Source organism: Blennius ocellaris (genome assembly GCF_963422515.1).
Source record: "Blennius ocellaris genome assembly, chromosome: 6".
NCBI classification, from domain to species: Eukaryota; Metazoa; Chordata; class Actinopteri; order Blenniiformes; family Blenniidae; genus Blennius; species Blennius ocellaris.
This window is the reverse complement of record NC_137655.1, coordinates 11,895,501-11,918,524: the sequence shown is the minus strand read 5'-3', so window position 1 is coordinate 11,918,524 and position 23,024 is coordinate 11,895,501. Positions and strand designations below refer to the sequence as shown.

At 39.9% G+C, this 23,024-nt stretch overlaps 1 protein-coding gene across 1 annotated transcript in view; it reads left to right on the top strand.

Annotated features, from left to right (window-relative positions):
* Nucleotides 1–13,653: 13,653 nt before the first annotated feature.
* LOC308131207 (ephrin type-A receptor 6-like) overlaps nucleotides 13,654–23,024 on the top strand; it is a gene marked incomplete at both ends in the record, with an annotated part of 170,750 nt that continues 161,379 nt past the window's right edge. The window contains one exon of the mRNA XM_080497845.1: nucleotides 13,654–13,732. Coding sequence (XP_080353971.1) covers nucleotides 13,654–13,732 — 79 coding nt within the window. The remainder of the gene's footprint in view (nucleotides 13,733–23,024) is intronic.

Below are 23,024 nucleotides of genomic sequence, written 5' to 3'. Positions count from 1 at the left end.
TCAAATTGATCCTCAGGAAACCCACGCTTTGACGTGATCATCATAAAGAATATACAGTTGCCCAGAATGTGGGATAGTAGTTTGAGAAGACTGCTGCATGTTATCACTGATCTAATTGAAGTGGTAGCAGCGACATCGTCACTGCCGTAGGGTGTGAAGAAATGAAGAGTACAGACTGTGGTTATCTATTATGACGCTAATTATAGGAATATGCCTTGGGCTCGGCAACTGTCCGTGGAACTACGCTATCTGAAATCTATTCCAAAACTTAAGAGTGCTTTACAAGGTTAGAAGAGGGCTGAAATAGGCATCATAGTGAATGTGGTTGATGTTGTATTATCTGGCTGCATTATCTCCCAACAAAAACAACAAAATTAGCTTGGAAATTAAAGAAAAAAAACTTTGATTGGAGTCATTGTTTTCCTGCACGTGCGTCAATGTGCATGTGTGTCCATGTGTGCTTGTATGTGCACAGCTGTGTGAACGTGATTATAGTGTGACAGCTGGTGACAGAGTGCCCGACTGGAGGCAAGTGAAGAGGTCTTAAATAAGGCAGTAGCTTTCTGAGCAGCTACACTCTTCTCTGTACACTTTCCCCCTCTCTGAAAGGCTGCAATTACCATGTCAGCTGCTATACTGCTAACATGAAGAAAATAGCTTAAGCTAATTATTCACTCTCTCGTTCATTCAGTATGAAAGGAGAGGCCTCGAAAACAGATAGAAAGACTGAAATGGACAGTCTTGGTAATGCCTGAAGCAGCAGACGGATTAAATGTGCTTTGCTGCTCTCCAGATGTTAACATTCAGCACACTTTGTCAAAACATTATTATGTTTCCACTAAAGAGAGACAGTTGCAAGTTTATCGTCGATCATTGAAAACTGAAAGGCTGGTCGTCTAACAGCACTGGGCTTTGTGTAAAGCCTATAAACTTGGATGGTTGGAGAGTTTTCGGTGTGGACTTTAGCTCAAAACAAAGCATCTACTATAATTCTGTTCTAACCTCAGCCTCAAATCTTCTCAGACTTCTCAGAGTTAAATCGTATCAATAGCAGCAACACTTGAGAATTCTTGCATTGGGATGTCTCATATATGTGACATAAAGTGGTTGCAGAAATTATGACAATCTCACTGGGTAAAGTCAGTCAGTTTAAAAAGTGATTGAGTCTGGTCTGAACCAGATTAGTTTGATTTAACCACGTCTATCAAAAACCTGTCGTTTAAAAAAGAGCTCAAACCTTACGTATTCAGAACGACAAAATTAACATAATCCAAGTGTTACACATGTCTATCAAATGAGATCAATAACAATATAATTTTTGTCAGTGGTAGTTTTGTTTGATAAGATTATGATGTATGTTTTGCTTCCACTCATTGACATAAGTTCAGAATTATTTTTTACCTGCCTTTTATCTAGTGAAAGAATAGTTCTCAAAACAAACGTGTGCCTGATTTGAACTTTTTGAAAAGGCAAAGATGAGCCTCAATTTGTGTCGTCATTGTAATTAATTTATGTGGAGCACAAGTTATTTTTTTTCATCTAATAAAGTACTTCACTTATTTGAAAGGGAGTAACTTGCAACGAGCACAAACACTCTGTGTCTGCTGTCCATGTGATGACCAGCAGATGATGAACTTAAAAAAATATATTTTTTAGCATCTGAAACTCAGCTGCCTTCATCATTATGATTGTTTTCTGAGTATGTTTCTCACCTGCTTCGTCAAAGTGTTTGAAATGTAAATATTCCTTTTTTTTTTAATGACTTCTCTGTTTGGGTCTGTCACTTTTGGGGAGTTTGTTGATGCTATCTGTGCTTACTTTGCTGCTCATCAGAAGGTAAGTGTCCTCTCAGTGCTGCATACATTTATATTTATGAACACATTGCACCAAGTTTCCTTCCTGTCCTTTGAGCTCAAAACTTTCACAAGTTTTAATAGCATCAGTCTCGGCTCCGAGGTCACTCGGATATTCAGCCACTTCTGGCAATTTGTGGTCCCCTGGTGTGCGACATGTTTAAATGACTTTAAAGACTTCAGAGTGATGCTGATCTTTCCACCAATGAAGCTATGAACAAGTACTTTGTTTTTTTTCCCTCATTTATGATGCCTTAGTCTAATGAGAGAGTGTTTCAAATAACCCTGATCACTTGAGGGAAATGTATTCATGGAAATCATTTCTAAATAAATAAAAAAATTGTAAACTGGAATTGAAGGGGAGATTATTTTTACATTGACATCTAAAATGTCATCAGTGCTCAGCCTCTGTGTCTTTAAAATGCATGGTAGGCCAATGAACTATCAATGAATATTCATATAGCCCATTTTTATCAGGGGGACAATGGAAAACGATTTGCAAAAGGTTTCCTTGCTGGCCAACAGAGCCTCTCTGTGTGGGAATTTCATATTCCCCCTGCGAGTGTGTGTGGGAGTTCTGGCTTTCTTCATCGATCTGCAAATGTTTTTTTCTAAGTTAATTGTATCTCTAAATCACTTGTAGTTGTGTGTGCATCCATGTGCTTGTCTATCTCTTTGTACCTGCTGTGTTGGATGAGTGACGCGGTGAGTTTCACCTTGTCGGCTGGTGTAAGCCCCCAATGACTGTCGTCCGGATAAAGAAGACGGGTGGTGAAAACAGTGGAAGTTGGGTTATACTGAGATTACAAATTGCCACAACTATTTCCAGGTAGATAAAACAGTATTTGAAAGAGAGCTTACGTCATCACAAATATTGATCTTGATCTATGACATAGTATGTACATGCAGTTTTGTTGTAGTTCATTTTTTTATGGTGTTTAGGCAAGGTCTTTTCCTTCTTATTTGCAGAAAAAACATACATGCATATTTCATCAAGCGCTTGACACCCCCAGCCAATGGCCCTCTCACGAGCGTGTACCTGTCCATGACTGACAGCAGATTCTGCCCTGTCATTGCTTATATTGCTCATACCATTGATTAAATTGAGTTGGATGGGCCCCTCTAATCCCCCAGGTTATTAAAATATTGCTAAAAATAAAATAAAGATGGGAAGATGGACAGACACCTTCAAATGACAAGAAAATCCATCAACAGGCTGAAAATCAGTGTTGATGCAGGGCTATTGATACCACCGCTTTGTCCAGGTGATTTCATCTAACTTAAAGGGACAAGGTAAAGATGCATCAACTTTTTTTTCTTTTCTTTTTTTAACTATGTGATGCCCTTCTGTAGGACTATAAACCACTAATTTTAAACCGTTAAATCAACCAATCTTTTCTTTCTTTTCTTCCATTTAGCTGATCAATTAAACTACCAAGCAGGATTGGAATGGTAAGAGTTGGCTTGTTGGAGAGTGCATGGGGCTTACTTTTGAGGGGCATCTCACACTTGAGAAATACGTTTCGGGCTTTTATATGTATTTGGATATTGACCACATCATTAATATATCACATGGTCACATTTGAGTGATTTGAAACAACAAGACAAACAGCAAGCATCATGCCAGTCTGGTCTTCATACGGCCGACTACTCTTATGAATTCCATTTTCTTCCATATCTAATGAATCTTGATCCAATTGTGTTGGAGGTTTGGGCAATGACTGCAAACTATTAAATCTCCAAAATGATTCCAAGTGAAATTTGATGCTAATTCCGATATTTTCTTTGTGTCACCAACTAGTGGAAAGCTGTTGCAGCTCAGTGAGCTATGGGCTCCAATAAATGTGTTTTCACCCACAGATGTCAAGTTTGTTGACTGAGTTATTATTGAGTTGTTTTCAGAGTAGATAAATATGTTTAGACAGCATCGGTTTGTTGTTTTAACAGGGAAATTGCAGTGGTTCTGAGCTAACTTCAGTCTGGCAAAAAGAAAAACACAAAGTATGAAAAGAGAGGTCCAATGGGAGTTGAAAGTTGGTTCACATTAGATTTTCTTGTGACTTGCTCAAGAAAATATTGGACTGGGAAAAATGTCCTAAAGATAAACTTGTTTGGAACAAGTTAACACAAGTCAGCTTAGAATTTTTAATTTTTTAAATTTTTTGGAGTTCAGTCAACTAAGCATGCAGTAGCATTGTTCCAATACTAATTTTAATAATTCACAAAATATAATAGAAGAAATGCAGCGTGTCTTTTAAGCTGAACTTTTTAGAGCAGACAAAATCTAGACAGGCACAACGATGCTCGGCTCACACAGAGGTCAGACGAACCAAACTCTGAAATGGCAGATATGACAGGACGGTGCACCCTCACCCCATTTAGCCACTGTGATGGATGGGTCATTTTATACACCATTAATCCTTTCGTTTGTCAATTACTTATGGAAATTGTGGTTGAGGATGTGGTGGGGGTGGGAAGGTTTCAGGAGCTAGCAAGAGACTAAATGCCACCTTGTATCACTGCTGACTTTAATTACCGAACCTGTCTGAAGAGAAATGGAAACACTCATCCCCCAAAAAGGATGCAGTGGGTGATAGGTGTAATCAAGCTTATTGGAATCCTGATTATTATCAACACTGTCATTTCCATTTGGATTCCATTTAGTATTTGCGTTGTGAACATAAACTGTTGAGTGCAATTCAGTGTTTTTGTTGTCTAATAGGCATTCACTATGGGACAAGTGCCTCACTGATTGGGAAGAGTATTCTCAGCCTCCATGAGAGAACATCATATGTAGAAACAATGGAGAACACAGAGGATTTGTTCCTCAACACATTTTGAAACTCATCCACTGAACAATGCGTTCACAGAAATTGTGGGATATTATGCAATTACACAATTTGTCATGCTACACTCCAGGGTCTGTCACATTGTTCCTTCCTTTTTGTCAAAAGTCTGGAGAGAAGAGGAGCACATTAGAAATGTCCTCCTTTCAATGAAAACCATTCAGCAGGTTATTTGCAGTACAGCTGTGAAGCACATTTGCAAATTGTAACAACAAAAGGGCCTTCTTTTTTGTTGTTAGTTATGGAGTATACCTGTACTATAACAGTTAGAGGAAAATAAACATTTGTGGTGACAATAAGTAAATCCAGGAGACAGAGTGAACAGACATGTTGATTCTCAATGGCCATTGTTGTGGTTTGGGGGAGAGAAAAAAAGATTTATGAAGAACTGCTGTCAGTTTCTGAAAATTGTCTCAGCTTGTGAGGTTGTCCTGTTTCTTTCCCTCATCTCTAAACGATGAGCGGATGTCTCTTTAACAGCTGGGGTTGCCGACACACCGGCTCGCTGGGCTGATGAGCTGCTCTCTCTATTTGCTCTGCTCATTCTCCTGAGCGCTGTGGCCATCCAGATTAGAGCCCACGGCCCATTAAGCAGCCAGGGAGGTGGGGAACCTGAGTGGTGCAGCACAAGTGTGTGGAAGTGTGTGCATGTCCAGGCACAGTGAGACAGTCATTCTGGAGAAAATAATGCCTGCGGAGTTTGTGCTCTCTTACTCTTAATAATCAAAAAATGGCAGGATTTATTTTCTTAAATGTCTCTACTTGACTTGGTCAGTTGAACATATATGAGGAGTTATTTTAACATGGAGGCCTGTACCAAAGTTCAATCATAGTTAGGCTGCGTGTTCATTCGTGACTGTGACCACACTAATTTGAGGCGAATACATTATAGAAGTATCTGGCTGCAGGAAGGGAATATGCTCTTGTCAGGCTCTGCTCCTCTGGACTGTGACATTACACAGAGAAATTAAGCTATCATGTCGACAAGTACAGTTCTTTCACAGTGTTTCTCATACATTCCATGCTGAATATCCACCTCCTAATTATTTAATTTAAACAGATGGTTCTTTTTGCACTGTATTCCCCAACTGTGGAAGAAAAGTAGTAAAAGTGTTCTCAACATCTCACACCAGATTAGACTTATTTCACATGTTCATGTCTTCCATCCATCCATCCATCCATCCATCCATCCATCCATTATCTACCGCTTATCCAGGGCCGGGTTGCGGAGGCAGCAGTCTAAGCAGGGATGCCCAGACTTCCCTTGCCCAGCTCTTGCCCAGCTCTTCTGTTGAAACCCCAAGGTGTTCCCAGGCCAGCCGAGAGACATAGTCCCTCCAGTGGGTCCGAGGTCTGCCCCAAGGCCTCCTACCGGAGGGACATGCCCGGAACACCTCCCTGGGGAGGCGTCTGGGGGTATCTGAAACAGATGCCTGAGCCATCTCAGCTGGCTCCTCCCGATGTGGAGGAGCAGTGGCTCTACTACGAGCTGCTCCCTGGTGACTGAGCTCCTCACCCTCTAAGGGTGTACCCAGCCACCCAACGGACAAAACTCATTTCAGCCACTTGTATCCGGGATCTCGTTCTTTCGGTCATAACCCATAGTTCATGACCATAGGTGAGGGTAGGAACGAAGCTCGACCGCTAAATCAAGAGCTTCGTCTTTTGGCTCACCTCCTTCTTCACCACGACGGACCGATACAGTGACCGCCGAACTGCAGACGCTGCACCGATCCACCGGTTGAGCTCACGCTCCATTTTCCAATGAGACAATAGAAGATGGGAAAGAAAACAGGAAATATCAGACAATATGTATTTAAAAGATAGAGAAGTGATGAATGGAAATGAAAAATGAAAATCCAAATGAAAGTATGACTGAAAAAATAATGAAAAGAGAAAAAGTAGAACTGGGATAAGCTGCAAGTGAATTCAAAACAAATGAATTACAATAATTAAAAATAAATAAAGAGTAAGAAGTATATTGAGTGAACCACGGTGTTCTATAGAGCCCTGCACACATGAACAAACTTGTCACACAGTGTAATTCATGTTTGGTTGCAGTAAATGTAGTGTGGGGATCCATTGACCAATATCTTCTCACCTTTCTTCCAGAAAAATGCTAAGAAAGCTAAGCAAACAAAAATAAAACAAACAAGGTATTCGATCAACAAATAAAACAAAAACAAACAATTTGCCACACCTTAAACAAAAATGTAAAACAATGACCCAATTTTTCACAAACAAACGACAACTATAAAGTATCAGCAGTCAATCAGCATCCTGTTTTGTTTTTACATACTCATTATGTGTTTTTTCACACTTAGGTTTTGTCAAAGGCACTTTCAAGGCTTACGTTATTTTGATCCTATCATTTTAAAATCAGTATAAATAAACACCAATGCATCTCTTGAAAAGTGTGAAATTGAACAAAAGGTGACAGTATGTCATGATTGAAGTTGGAATAAATTCTTACTGGAGATCTCACATTAAGCTTTCTCCTTCCGGTTATGGCATTGTTGACACTGAATGTGCAAAAATAAATACATGTAATCATCAGTAGTGAGAAACAGTTTTAAAGAAACATGGGAATAACTCAATGAGGCTACTTGCTATTTAAAGGGTTAAAAAAAAAACGGAAACGTCGGCGTGACCTTTGAGATATTCTCCAGAATATTGCACTTATCTGCAACTCTATCTCTCTAAAAGCATTTTTCAGGAGGCATTAGGAGAGGCAGTCACTCCCAGCCTTCCCAAAGTCGTTGTTCACTATCTGCTCAGCACCACACAGCAAACAAAGATAGTAGCAAGTTGCTGCTGAGAACTCAGATATTTTGCTCAGAAGTTGGTGAAGACACAAAAAGCGATAGACCAAGTAAATATTAGACATTTATCATATGGTTACAAACACAACTTCAAAAGAATGGTAGTGTTGTTGTGCTATTGCTGGATGTACAAATAAGTAACTGGGGCACATACACCTAAAAGAAGACGTTATCAGTTTCCTTTCGAAGCCTCGACTATCTTGTTTACAAAATGACAATGCAGCACCAAAAACATCCAACGTGCGACATAACTGAGCAGGTTTATGACGTTGATGATGCCATCACAGCTTTGCGTCAATCTGAACTACGTCTGTTCATATGCAGGATAAAGCTTCAGGAGTCTTTGCTTACAGGCCAGAGGACTTTACACAAGCACATCATGTAAATCAAAGGATGAGGAGACAAAGGACACTGTAATCCCAATTGGTTTTGAATTGTTGATTTTTAAATGTTCAATGTCAGCCTTCCCCTAGGAAAATGAATGAAGCTTTGCATCAATAATAAAGTGTCCCTCAGGACCAATGCAGTAATAAGGAATAAGAAAACAGTTTTGCTGTTGTTTGCTAAATCCTTTGTGTGCCATCAATGTGCTGAAGAAGAGATTCAAATTCTAATGTATAAACAACATAAAACAAAATGCATCTTCAATAAAACATTGGGGTGTGAATTTGTGAACTGTGTACATTCACATCTTGACCCAGCAAACTGATTGAATTAAGTGATTTATCTCTGCTTTAAGTGCAACACTGATGGGAATAATTAATACAGAGACTTAACTGGTTTGTAGACAGCAGCTTCACAGTGACTTTAATTACTGTGTCTGCTTGGATTGAACTTAATCAACAACAGTTACTATAAAGTAAAACATCTTAACTGTTTTAAAATGGTCCGATTTTACTTGTAGAGGATAAACTGTGTCCTTGGATTTGAACAAAATATATTTTGCAGACTTTTATATTCTTGCTGGAGGTGCCTCAAACAGAAAAAAGTCATTAAAAAGCTGAAACTATAACTCAAGCCAATGCCTGAAACTATAACTCAAAGTCTAAACTATAACTCAAACTCAATGCCTGAAATTTCTTTAAATGCAGGAGCAGTCTGTTTCAGATGATGCAAGCTTCATTACAAATTTCAAACTATAAGACTGACAACTTTTTTTTTGCCTCACTCGCTTCCCACTTCATTCTCTTTTTTTAATGTAGGAAAGCTCGACATTATCCATTTGGCTGCACACATACGGTCTATGAAAATATTCTAATAAACCATGTGAAAAAATAAGCAGGGTTGTGTTTGGCGTCTTATTTATTTGTGGTGAAAATGCTTCTGGTCATTCAATTCTTGACTTAAAAGTGAATATTCACTTTATTTAAAAATAAAGGCCACATTTGTAAGGAACATGCATTTGTTGGATGAGTGTGTGGGTTGAAGCCAAGGAAGATTAATCCACCAGTCCCAAATTATCAGATATTTTGAGTGTTGTTTGAGGCATACCAAACTAAGCAGCTGCTGTATGTAAATGAAAAATACAGGATCATTCACTTGCTGGTCAAGTCACTTCCTCCCACATGTCCTTGCTTGATCTCAATATGTATCATTTCCTGAATTTAGAAGAGTTTTGAACTTGCTTTTAGCTGTTTATTCACATGTAGGAGGAAAGAACAACAGTCACAGAGTGATCCAGAAAGGTTTGAGTCATAGGCTTCTGTTCACAATACAGAGAACTTGCAAGTCAATGCTGTAGAGTCAATCGTTATACACAGATGAATCACTATTTCTTCTTTTGCTGCTGCCGCCTTTTATTTTTGTTCTCTGCTCTGATAATTATATGTACGTAAACACAAGTAAATTGGAGCAGTTTCAAAAGTGGAACCCCCTGCCGTGGCTAACACGGAACGTTCCTCCTTCATTGTTGAGGCACGGGCCATAAATGCACCATCTGATAACAGAATGACGATGAACAGGGTGCAGTGGGATTGGGTGGAATTTCCCTTTGAGTTTCCTTTTTTTTAATCAGAAGCTTGGATTCAGTCCACAGGGTACTTCTGTGTGGCCTGGCACTTCATTGTGAGCAGGACATTAGTGAGCCTATTAGCGTTATAAAGTCTCATTGTCTCTGTCAGTTGTGCTGATGTGGTCTCGTTCCAGCTCTTTGCTTGTGATGAGTACAGATGGACGGAGCTTGTTCTCTCCAGACAGGGGGAATCATAGCTCACAGTTAGGCCCCCTATACACTACAGTCATACCTCATTGAGCACTATTACAGCAAAGGAAACCAAATCATTGGCAGGGAGGAGGGGTGGCAGTAGAGGACCTCTTTTGCCCTCTTTTATCATCGTTGTCGTCACTGGTTTTGCTCGCCGTAGCTTGAAAGATGATTTAAATCATCAGAATTATGTTCTGCCTTTTTCAATGTGGCAGTACGGGAGATTGGAAAGAAGAAGTTATTTTGCAAACACTGAACGCAAAGGTTTTCCTTTAAGTAGTTAACAAGAGTGCCATTTCAGAACTATAGGACAAATATGCTAATCAATTTGAGCAAAAACACAAGCACTTTGAAAGGTTTGCTGCGGAGACACATGGTGGTTGGGGAGCACATTGGCAGTTCACGCACTCTCAACAGCCTGAATTTTTTTAACTTCCTGTTTTCCTGATGGGCCCCACAATATTTATCTATCCTTTTATTGCTGCAATACATCTGCACAGTGACATTAATAGCTTGATCCATTTCTGTCTGAGTTTGCCATCTCCCTCCAGCTACGATAGACACAACAAGCTTCTGTGGTCAATATATTCTACTCTTCAGCCATGCAATGTGTTTGGACATAGTGAGTGCTGCACAAAGTCAGTAGGCAGTTGTCAGCTTCTCTGCATTTTTTTGGTGATTGGCTGGAATCTAAGTGGTGGTGACAGATTGTAATGTTGATGTATTTACCTCCTCCGTGCTGACAGGAAGCTGTTCTTACATCCTGATTGACTGGGCCTCATCACAGCAGCCCGCTTGGCTTTGTTTAACCCGGTCAGGTTGGGGAGGGTTTGCTTACTCACTCGATGAGGCGTCCATGAAGATGAGAGGAAGACCTTCCCTAATCTTGGCTGACATTGGCGGCTTGGCAGGCAGAGCAGCTCACTGTTGCACTGCGAATAGCTGAAACTACGCCTCCACTGGGATAAAGTTTGCTGTACTGACAAACCGAGCGGAAGACGGTTGCTCCAAACCAGCCTTATTGGAATGATTCCATCCATCCCTCATCCATCCATGATACCAATTTAATATTGTTTTTTCAAATACTTTGGTTGGTTTTGATTTCCTAGATTAAGGCATAGTTGTGCTTACTGAAATTAAAACAAAGAACTACCATATGATAACATAACACTTCCTACTCATCAGCTGCTACATGTAACTTCGAGCTCAAGCCTATTCCAGATATTAGATGCAGGGAAGTTTGCCAGTCCACCACAAGAATAACTAAATGATGCACACATGCATTCACATACATAAAAACAGAGATATTAATTTCACATATTACCTTAACAATGTTTCTTAATTGTGAAAAGAAACTCGGGATAGTAGTTAACACTCGCCTAACAGCACCTAACACATTTCTGTGTGGACTTTGCATATTTTCTCTGTGTGTGGGGGTTCTACAACTAATTGTTCTCGTTCCAAAATATGCATTTGAGATGAATTGGTGACTCTAAAACTGAACATAGGTGCAAAGATAATGTGTGTGACTGTCTCTCTGATTTTACCCTGTGATGGACAAGCAACATGAGCAGGGTGTACCTTGCCTTCACCCACTGTAAACTGGGACCTGCTCGGGGCCGAGCAGGATAGAAGTTGAACAGAAAAATTGAAAGAAGCTGGAGTACAAAGAGATAACCCACACAGGGAAAACATGTAACTTCCACACAGTAAAGCTAAGAGTCTTCTGACTTTAGTTCTATAGCGGTAATCACTACTTCACCATGGTGCTGAGTTAAAAATATGATATAGTAAATTACGCTATATTTATAGTTGTATTTTGTAATGTGAGTAACTATTCTAACTGTATCCACTCATATTACTGTATCCATTACCATAGTTCATAATAGACTTATTTATTTATAATAAATAAGCCTAATACAGAGGCTCCATCTGTGAATGAATAGATCCACTGGTACAGAAGCCTGATGATTTATCCTCATCACTTCCACCGCCTCTCTTCCTGCTGTTCAACTTCATTCTCCTGGTGTGTTCTGGTCAAATCTGACTGAGTTACTCATTTCCCTTTAGTAACATTGCACTCACAAGGCTTTGTGACTTTCTGCAGATGTGGTATTTGGACCTGTAAGAAAATATTGTATATTTTAGACTTTTTTTTTGCTTTGTGCAAACACACACGTCCGAGGTTCTCGGCTCAGTCTCTGACAGAACAATGGCCATCAGACTGCAGGTGAACCTGCAAGTGATCTGGACCTCACATTTAAACGTGACACTATTCTGGAGGAGAAGTCACTGCAGGTTGACAGTGAGGAGTCTTGAGAGGAGGAAGTGTCAGAGGTTGAAGACGACATTGAGTACAGCAGAGTGGGAGGACACCGACGACACTGATGAGGATGAAGATCCAGCTGACGTTGTGATTTCCTTTCAGTCCAAGAATTGAATTTTTTAATGGACGTCATCTCTACCAGAGAGAAGAAGTCAGAGTTAGTTAAAAATGTTGTGGTATGCAATACCCTGAGCTGATGACATCACGTACAGCCAGTGGAGGTGTTTTTTTTTGCATGTCATTGTGTTGGAGGGGGATTAATCAAGGACGATGAAAGTTACATGAAGTTATTGAAACAAGATGTGCCAACTGTGTGCACCAATAGTTTTTAGAAAAAATTTGAACAGACCATGCACAAAACTCAGTATATTTGACATTTTTATATTCAGATGATATCATGACACTGCCTTTTAAAGAGCTACAATTAAGTTAGGTTTCTATTATGTACACCATTGTTTTTGCTTTTGATAAATTGAAATTTCAAGTTTGATTGCGGTTACAAAAAAGCAACATTTGGAAAACATAAAAGGTCATATCCTCTGTGATTCAATGGTACAAATATATATATAAAGGTAAATATATCCTGCAGGATATACACAACAGAAGTGTAAAATGTAATTATAAATTCTCTAGATAAGTATAATTGTCGATATTTAATCGGAGAAAAAAATCATGTGCAAAAGTGACACTGCAATGTTAGCTTATAATAATCCATTTAGAATTTCGAGGGGAATACAATGCCGCTGAGTATTATACAAAGATGACAAAAGTTATATTGCTCCAATATTTAACTTAAATCTACAAGACGCTTCTCCAGTCAGATGTACCAGGTTACCTTATAGAATAGCACCTAGAGAAGTTCAAATCTGAGCAATTAAAAGAACACAATCAGTGATCTAAAACGTCCCGGTGTGGAAAATGGCAAGAAAAAAAAAAGCTGGCATTTGAACCATATAGGCGCACACACACAGACGCGCGCGCGCGCCATTACCTTGTCAGCTAACCCCCTCTAGTGCTGAGCATCCTGCACACAGATGCGCACAGTCTCCAGCCATAGAGCCGCTTCAGTTGCTCTCCCGCCGCATCCCGTTCATTCCCCCAGTCACCGTGCCCGTCTGGTAGCAGCAGACAGGGAGCCGGCAGAAAGCGGCGGCACACTGTGGTCCTCCACCGTCCTCCTCCTCCGGTCCGGTCCTTCCGTCACGACTCCGTGCGCTTCGAGGACGCTCCACGTCGCTGTTTCTATAAGTCTGTGAAGGCGCGCAGCAACGGCTGCTGAAGTCCGTGGACGTTTTTGCAAAGTTGTTGGGAGCTAAGCGTTTCTCGCCTTTTGTGAAAATTGAATTTCTCTGTACATTTTCTGTGACTTTCTCCGAAATCTCTCCAGTCCGTGACGGGGCTGCTTCTCAGCAGGTGAAAGGATGGACCGTCATACGGCAGCTCTCTTCGAGCGGGATCAATTCTAAAAACAAAACAAAACACCAGAACCAAACCTTTGGATCGGAATTTCTGGAGGAATCCAGACGCGTTCTGTATTACAGTTTATTTATCTCTTCTCGGGAAGAAGTATCCAGATCAAGTGGTGGTAGATGTTGCAGCAGACATGAGTTTCGGAAACAGATTTGTCCTCCTCTCACTCTTTCTGGGAATTGTCCTCACTCGGCTCAGCCTCTGCAACCAAGGTAAGACCCCGGCAGGAACCGACATCCACTCACACCTGACTTTGTGTCGCTTTTATTCTGTTTCTTCTCTCCCTGTATGCACTCCGTTTAACTTGTGCTTTTCAACTTTCTCTTCATTTCTCATTTAGTGTACGGCACTGTATTGAAATCAGTGTGTGACTGCACATAAACATAGGATATATACATCCTACATCCCAAAAAACAAACAAACCAAAAAAAACGGTAATAAGTTTGTGACACGCTCCAATTCCCCGTATTGTTTTCATTATTATTTTCAAAATGACTTAAATGTTAAGATTTTTTATAAAAGCTACTTAACTATTTTAACTCAACCTCCCCGTTTACAAATGTGATTCCACGCGATTACTCGCCTTTGATAATCTCATACCAAGCACTGTTTTCACAAAAGCGCACTATGACATCGCTCAGGCTGAGAAGTAAAGTTTATTCAATTAATACTGCGGTCTTGACGGGTGACAAACGAAAGCCTTCGTGTCACATATCCTGAACCTGAAGTCCAGCATGTATATGTTTCCCTGCTCCAGCACACCTGATTCATATTAATGAGTGGCAGTCAAACTCGGTTGAGGCTTGATTAAGCCAGCAGGTGTGTTTGTGGCCAGGGAGGCATCTAAAACATGCAGGGCAGTGTTACTTGAGAAGCATTGTGAAGAAAAAAAAAAAGATCCTGCGCTGCAACAGATGAATTAAATCAGTGACAGCGTGTGCACGTGTGTTCAGTGCAGATTAGCAGAGACTGTGAGTGGATGGGCCCCGAAACACCGCGTGGGAATGAGTGATCACAGGGAAACGACCCTGCATGCGCCCCTCTTTATGTCTGCGCACGCGGTCCACATGCCCTTTGTTAAGCTCCACGACTGAGTGCACGGTGACAGGGTCTGTCGCTGGCTTCTGTGAGGAGGAGTGTGGGTTCTTTCACACACACACACACACACACACACACACACACACACACACACACACACACACACACACACACACACACACACACACACACACACACACACACACACAGTTGCTGTATCGGTGAGGTTTAAAATAGTTTTATTGATTGCGCGTGAGAGCAGCGGGATCTACCCCCCAGGTTATATTTTATTGTTCTCTCTGTTCAATAAGGAGCGATGCTGCTCCCTGTTCTCCCGGACAGCTGCTACATTACAGGCTCGCTGTGTGTTTTTCTCTGCCACAGATTGAATGATTGAACAGATGCCTGCTTTCTACTGTACTTTTAGTCTTTCATATTGACTGGTCTGGGACCTCAGTGGCTCAATTGCAGTTGTTGTCCACCACAGAGCAGCTCAGTATGGAGGAGGAAAAAAAAAAAACCCGATGAGAAAGAAAAGTGCCTCATTAGATGTGGCGACATCTCACTTTGTTGTCTTCATGATTTTAAAATTATGATTGGATTCTTGCTGTGGATTGCAGCTCACAGCTTTAATTCTTTTATGCAGCTTGAATAGTCGATGACTGTGGCTTTCATTATTATAGTAGCACCCTGTTTCAGTAATTCAGTCACCCCATGACCATAAAGAAGAAACTTTCTTTAGTTTGTTACAATACACACCATGTTAGAGTGGTGGTCCGTGGACAAAACTCAATAACATTACACAGAGGGGGTGTAGATCAGTGCTTTTGAGCAGAGACAAGCAGAACTTCAAAGATTGGGGATTTCATGGACAAAATTGGCTGGGATGTCAGCTGTTGAGAGAACAATAAAGAACAATCACCTTCTTGCTTCCTGGGATGCCTCTCACAGCAACATACAGAAACCCAGCTGGGACGGCAGACAGTTATTAATAACGCTATCTTCGCTCACTGCCAAGTGAGTAAACCCGTTTTCCCCATCTAAACATCTCTCCCATTATCTTCACTTTTATTAATTTCCCCCTCTACTCGGCTGATCTGTGAAGCTGGCAGTCTAACTTTCCCAAATCTCATTTGTGACACTGATTCGTATATTCCTCAAAGAATTCTCCTCAGTCGAAGACTGCCGATGCTGAGAATAGTGGGAGATGATGACTCTGTTTCACACTGATGGATTAAAACAAAAAGAAAGACAAACGGATGAGTCAAATAAAACCGTTTTTTTTTTTTTTTCTGGTCAAAGGCATCTCAAACATCGCTGCACCTTTGTAGAAAACTCACTGTTCACCCCCGCAATTATCAGAGGTGGAACAAGTATTATAGAAGTAAACATGTTTATTACAAGTGAAAGTTTTATTGGGACATTATACAAAATGGCTCCAAGCAATTATAAAACACTCATTGAAAAAAAGTACTGAGTTTTAGTCCTTAACAGTTTAATGCTTACTGCATTATTAAGAGCATCCTTTTGACTCGGTGTACTGGTAGAAAATGTTTTCAATGTCCATTTCTTAGATAAAAAGTCAATAATTGAGATCACTTTGTTGTAGTTTGTCCAGTAAATTATTGCAAATAACTTTATCTGGTAAATAAAGAACCTTATTGGCAACACAATTGCAGGTTAAAATAAGAATTTAAATTTGACGCTTGACTTATGACTGCAGATTGCACTTAACCATTGCATGCTTATAATCATTATTGCTTGATTACAATAATGTGAGCATTTGTATTTAGGTACTTCAACTCCTTTTCATGAACAACTAACAAATTAGTTTTTTGCTGTTTGCATTGATTTCTATTGAAGGTGGATTCAAGCTTTTCTCATGCGACTCCCGCACTTCACTGATCTCACTATTATCAGATGGAGGAGATATTCAACGGTGGCTTGTTGTTAAGGAAAATCAATCCGCTAGCAAATCCTGAGCAGGCACAAAAAATGTTAACACTGCACCTTTGAATCCAAAGCCTCTGTGTTCGTGTAACATTTAGGGGAGAGTAGTTATTATGCTGGCGAACTAATGCGTTGACTCAAATTCATTTCATATTAGGTCTGTTTAAGGCAGCCAATACGATGTCCACTCGGGAGATTAGTACAAGTAGAGAAATGTTTGTCTGTTGCCTGTAGATTTATCCCTGTAAGATATTTAATTGTGCTCCATGTGAGTATTAAGTGGAGAACATGCCGCTATTTGTAATAAAGGGTCTTGCCACAAAGTTCTCCAGAGAGATTGAAATGGCTCCAGGCGGCAGACTGTTAATTTTGTCGGGGCTTGGCCTCCTCGGAAGTATTCCTGTGTGATCGTTGACTCGTACTCTGTGTGAGAATTATGCCCACCTGGTGCACGGCACTTCATATTTTATCCCTGATGAAAATAACTCTCTTTCCCAGTCATGAATTATCGAGCAAATGTAACTCAGTGAATGCTGTTGAATGTTTAAATCTGCTGTGGTCAGACTTACTTTCCTTAGGATTTGGTTTGACCTTCGCTGCAGATCGATCCATGCTCAGCTTGACACTGGAAGACTGTTTTCAAGGTTTTCTGCTGAAAGTGAAAAGTTTCTGTCTGCGCTGGACTGACATTTGAGTTGGAAGAGGTCTTATTTGTCTGCAGTATTGTGACATCAAGCCTCTTCCAGAAGTCCTGCTGTAATTTGTTAGTGGTGCTCTAGTCTTTGTTTGTGAAAACTGGCTTTGAACACGATTTTGAGAGTAAATAGCTTGTCGACATTGAATAGTTAACATGAAAAAGCCTTGTTATTCAATGGATTGTTCTGGTAGCAGTAAATATCCCAGGCAGTTAACTAAATCTGTATGTGCTTGTATTGTTTGTGATTAACCTTTTAGATTGAAAATTGACTCTGCCATAAACATAACATAATTACAGTATGTTATGAATATTTTGAAGGCCAAACTAAATAAGATATAAAAGCAGAAAGCTAAATGGTTTGCACAATCTCAGATTGTGCTTTTCTCCATGAGCAAGGTAATCTGATGCTTATCTTATTCCACAGTGCCATAGAGCTCTGCAGGCAGACCCTAATCACTGATGTCAGCGCACTCTTGTGGATTGAATAATAGCTAGAAAATGCCTGTTGTGGCAATACTCGTTGAACTGACTGAACGCGGCCAACAGTGCAGCTTCACATCCGACCTAGCTTGAACCTACTGGCATTAATTCCCTCTGCTAATCTGCCGTTCAAACACGCTTAGTTATTATCAGATCTAATCAACCACATTCAGAGATTTGCACTGCAGCCATTTATTACGGTGTCGAGTGTTTGATGTTGGTGAAGTGCAGAGAAGTGGCTGTCATGCTTGTCAGGTTGCTTCTGTTATGGATAGTTTTCCATTTCACACCAAATCATCTCGTCATCTGTGGAGCACCTTGCACTTTGTTTACACTACGAAATGACAACCGTGAAAAAAAACAAAAAAAACAACTGGTGGCGCCAACTGTCACAAGTTAATGCTAATCAAGCGTTCTTTTATGCCCTTTGAGAGTAGGATTATACTTTTTTTTTTTTTTTTTGACCAGAATGATTATATGGGATTTTTACAAATTAAGACTGAGTTTTAGCAATAATTTGGAAAGGTGGAATTATTCTTTGTTTTTTGAACTACAAAACATAATCCTTATTTGTGACCATTCATTTAGCATAGCAGATACCCTTTGAGTCACTAAGAATCCACTTCTCTGACGCATTTATAGTCACACTTTTCACAAATATCACAATGCTGCTTATATTCCAATGAATTCACTGCAGCTTTTGTCAAGTCATTTAATTAATTGATGGTTCCTTAATCCTCACAAAAATGTATCATTTTTGTTGCTTTGTATTTACAGTCGGTGATGTTCATACTTGTCAACAGCCAGTATTACTGAATCCCCACACTGCTCCCACTTGTAATTTACATGAAGTAACACTCGAACAGGCGGTTTTGGGCGTGTTGTTGGAGCTGCAGCTATTTTGGGGTGTTTGCGTGGCCTGTGAAAGCTGTGGGCCAGACAAGAGATGTCATCATTCTACTGGAGCTCCATATATTTATGAGTTGGCCAGCTCATGTTCTATTTATATCTCACCAGTGGAAGTCCCAAAGGACCCTCAGCTTCAGGCAGGGTCTGTGGGTGCCTTGCTGGAAGATAACTCTATACAGAATGGTTCCGAGTTGGTGAGAAACACAAAGCAAGGATAGATGGTCTTGATAGAAAAACTGCATGCAGGATTGTTTTTTTGTATGTACACTGGAAAGCATGTTCACGAGATACAAAGCCATGTGTCAACTACAAGTGCGAGCACAGATCCATTCCACTGCCATCATCTGACAATGTCACTATATTTTTTTCTCATAAACCGTCCATTTATTATTGTGGTTTGGAAGAAATAAAAAGCTAAAGCGACAGTGTATGTAGCAGGTTGCTGTAACACAAAGCAAACCCTTTAAATTTAAGGTTTCTTCCCCAAGCGCTGCTGCTTTCGTAGGTTCACACCTGTAACTGTTAGATTGTCAGCTGAAAACACTGGCAGCAGAGGTGTTTCATTTTCAAGCATTTCTTTTCTGCCTCTAAACATACAATCTCAATGCTGCACCTTATTTTGCTGTAGAGTTCACGAAGAGAATCAGGTGGACCTTTAAAACGCTTCTATTGAGCTTCAACCATTTTGTCCGGTGTGTTTCATTGTGGGAACACTTATGTATTTTCCAGCCATCAGTGCAGCATTATCAGCTGAATCCGTTGACTCTGCCTCCCACAGTAATGTACATCAGCTGTTCTTTATATATGGTGAGGCGAGGTGTGAATTAGCTCGCTGCGGAGAGCTGCACAGCCAACTCTCAGCAATTAGGCCAATCTCCAGGAGCAGCGCTGCTCACCTACCCACAGTAGCCTAATGGCGTCCATTAACACCGATGGCAGTGCCAGCTCGTCCCCCCAGCCTGGCACTGACTCGGCCATGGCACAGACCCGGCACTGGTAGGCAGAGAAAGGCATACAGCGATTCTGGAGTGCATCCAAAACCAGCCAATAGAGGAAATATTAAACTAAGCTAGCAGTGCAGAGAGGATGGGACTGGAAGATGAAAGGATCAGCATGAAGTCTCTCTGTGCTGCGCTGGACAGGATGGTCAATCAATAGATAATCCGCTGCATTTCTATATAAATCAATGTCCATTTTCTGCACTTAATCTCATATGTCTTCAGCACAACAGGAGTCATGAAGCACTTTACTTTTGCTGTTGGAGAAAGATAATTTTCTCATCCTTAATCATAAAGTATGTTATTAGATGTACTTTGCGCTTTAATAATGGGATCGTCTGAAAATCTGACACCACCATAAAGTGCCCCCTTCTGTAATCTCTGTTGTTAACTATTTTACCATCTTGTTGCAAATGTAATTTTCTTTGTTTACTTTTATTTCCTTGTGAAGAAACTAGCAGCATATTGAATGCCATCGTGTCTATAGTAATTTGTCATTTGATGACTCTTGTTTGATTATGACAATTGTGTACATAATTTTCTTGTCAAAACTGTAATTGAAGATATCTATTTTGTGACAAGTTCCAACAAAAGTTAAATATATATAGAATGTGGAATGGCAATGCTGATATCTGTAATGAGAAATATCCAATGCGATCGAAAGTGAGTGAAATCATTTGTGCTATGGAGAATGGCTTTTTATATGAAATGCTCATTTAGATTGAGACATGCACACTTTTTTACCAGTCTTTTGTATAAATGTTAAAAGCACTTATTGGTGCTTCATATGTGAACGAAACCAAAATGTATTTGATTATTGTTTTCCATATTCAGTGTCTTGCTGTGCATTTTGTCTGGTTTAATGACATGTGCTTGTCAAAGTGTGTGGTGGGCCTCCACTGGGGGCACCAGAGACTCAGAGGAGTGACAGTCTGGGGTTCATGGGTCTGCAATTTCTCGTTTTGTTTGGAGAGCAACTCATCAATCATCAAACTTGATGAAATTTTATTTGCATTAAAACACATGTTTCTAAAAATAAATCCCGTGTATTAAAATGTTATCCGCTTCATAAGTGTAACAGTTATAGCAGCTCCCTTGACCCAATGTTTCAAATTAAAAGATTTTAATTGGAGCACTTGACAGAGATTATGCTTTTTATTGACTATGGATCCCAACGGCTGTTATTTATGTATTGTATAATGTGAAAAACCTCTGGCAGTAAAGCAAAAACTACTACTTTGCATGAGACAATCCTTGTGCAGTTTGAACAACCTTTGCTTTCCTCTATATGCTATTCATTTAAATCAGGGCTGTCAAACATGCGGCCCGGGGGCCAGAACCGGCCCACCAGACGATCTAATCCGGCCCGCCATGTGATTTTTGAAGTGTGAAGTATAAAGATGAAAACTGACAGAGGCTGATCAAAAAACACTAGATTGGCAAAAATGACATTCAAAACCACCCTTGGTCAGAATTTGACTCCCAACATTAATGCATCTGTGGAGGTCACATAATGCAACACCTTTCACAATAAAAAATTAGTCCAACTTATGTGAAATGAAAATTTAGACACGTAAACTCAAAACAATTTCCAGATGATAACAAATTATTTTAATCCCGAATACGATATCCAGATACAGATGACTGAGGTTTTTTTTTTGGTGGTTTTTTTTGCAAATATAATATCTGATTTCCTTTAATATGTACCTACCTGTATCTACCTTTTATTGTCAACAAGTTATTGAGGACCACTAAAAACCCTTTCTTGGATGATTTCTTTGTGGAAAAAAGTACTATACCCTTCTAAAAGCCTTATGTGCGTGTTTAAAAAGTTGCTCTCTCTTCATATGTACAACGCTTTCCTTGAACATGATTTTTCATTGTTTAATATTTTCAATTGTAATAATTTAATCAGGCGAACTGACTGGAAGCAAGAAATTTACAATTTGTAACAATTTAATTATGTGTTGTGTGACTGCCACCATCATACAATTATTAGTTTGGAAGAAATGAGAAAAAAGTGCACAAATGACCAAATGTGGTCACTTTCCTCATAAAGTGTTCAGCTGTATTTTAGTGCCAGTATTTATATTGACTCTTAGTTCTCATGTAACTTCTCCTGTGGGGTTTCCCCTCAGTGCTGCGCTGCGATGTGCCCATTCAGCTTGATACTAAACAGATGCTACAATATGTCACAGGGATGTGCACCATTTAGATTCTCTTTGAGGTGAGAGGAAGCTGAAGGGCATTTAAGTTAGGTATAACACACATGCAATAGTGAGCAGATGCTCGGACAACTTCTGCTCGCAGGCTCCATTAAATGTGTTCTGCCTCATGACAAAGAAACAGATTAAAGTGTTCACTCGTTGTAACTGCTGCACAAATATACAGATTTCACTTTGTAATTTGCTAATGATCACAATCACAATATCATAGCAATGAAACTGTTTCTTTTGATGCACATTTGGCTGTAATAACTATCCCAGAGTAATGACGTTAATGGAGATTTATTCAGGCAAAGATGTCACTGATAGTGATGTGTGTTGGTTTAATGAGCCCCCCAAGGACCATTTAGAGAGCTCGGAGTGGACATTCATGACTGACTGACACTTAAAATTCAGTCCTCATTCGAATGGAAAATACGCTATGATTTGTCAGAAATCTGTGTCAGTATCGATGGTGGATGAACTACATTCAGGCAATAGAGCTGTATGCCAATGGATCTTTAAGGAAAAAAGTTTAAAAGATATTTTGCATTGGTCACTTTCAGCAATGATGACTCATCATGCGAGACAGACATGGTTAGTTTTAAATGACTGTATACCTCTTGATTCTAATGTTGCTTTTCTGCCAGCAACCATTCTCACTTTTTTCCACCCTCTCTACCTACTTCATGATGCAACACACTTAATTAGGACAAACTGTGTCTGTATTGTCAAATGCACTCTGTTTTTGGCACATTTGACTAGGTGACTGGAGGGGCTCCATCGAATATTTCATCCTCTTTTAAAAACTTACCAGGACATCTGTCCGTCTACTGCCTGTAGCCTAATCTCATCACGAGTGTGGGCAGTGTTTGAAAGTACTGTGTAAGAATGGATACACAGGCATATGTTGTTGTGGTGGCATCACACTGAGGCTGATTTCAGGGAGTTGTACCTGCTCCTTTTCACTGTAAATCACTTGGCACTGGGAGAACTGCTTTCCTCCTGAATTATTAAACATACTGTCCTTGAGAGCAAGACAAAATATTGACAAGAATAGCAATCTCTTCAACATTGAAATAACTTATTTTTAACACTACTTGAAGGTTATGCTCAAATGAATGATATGATTTTATCGCAATGAGATAGATGTCACCATATATCAAACCAACGCTTTAATTTACATGGAACCAAGCCTGCATCTTGATTGAAATTTTGCACAATGAAT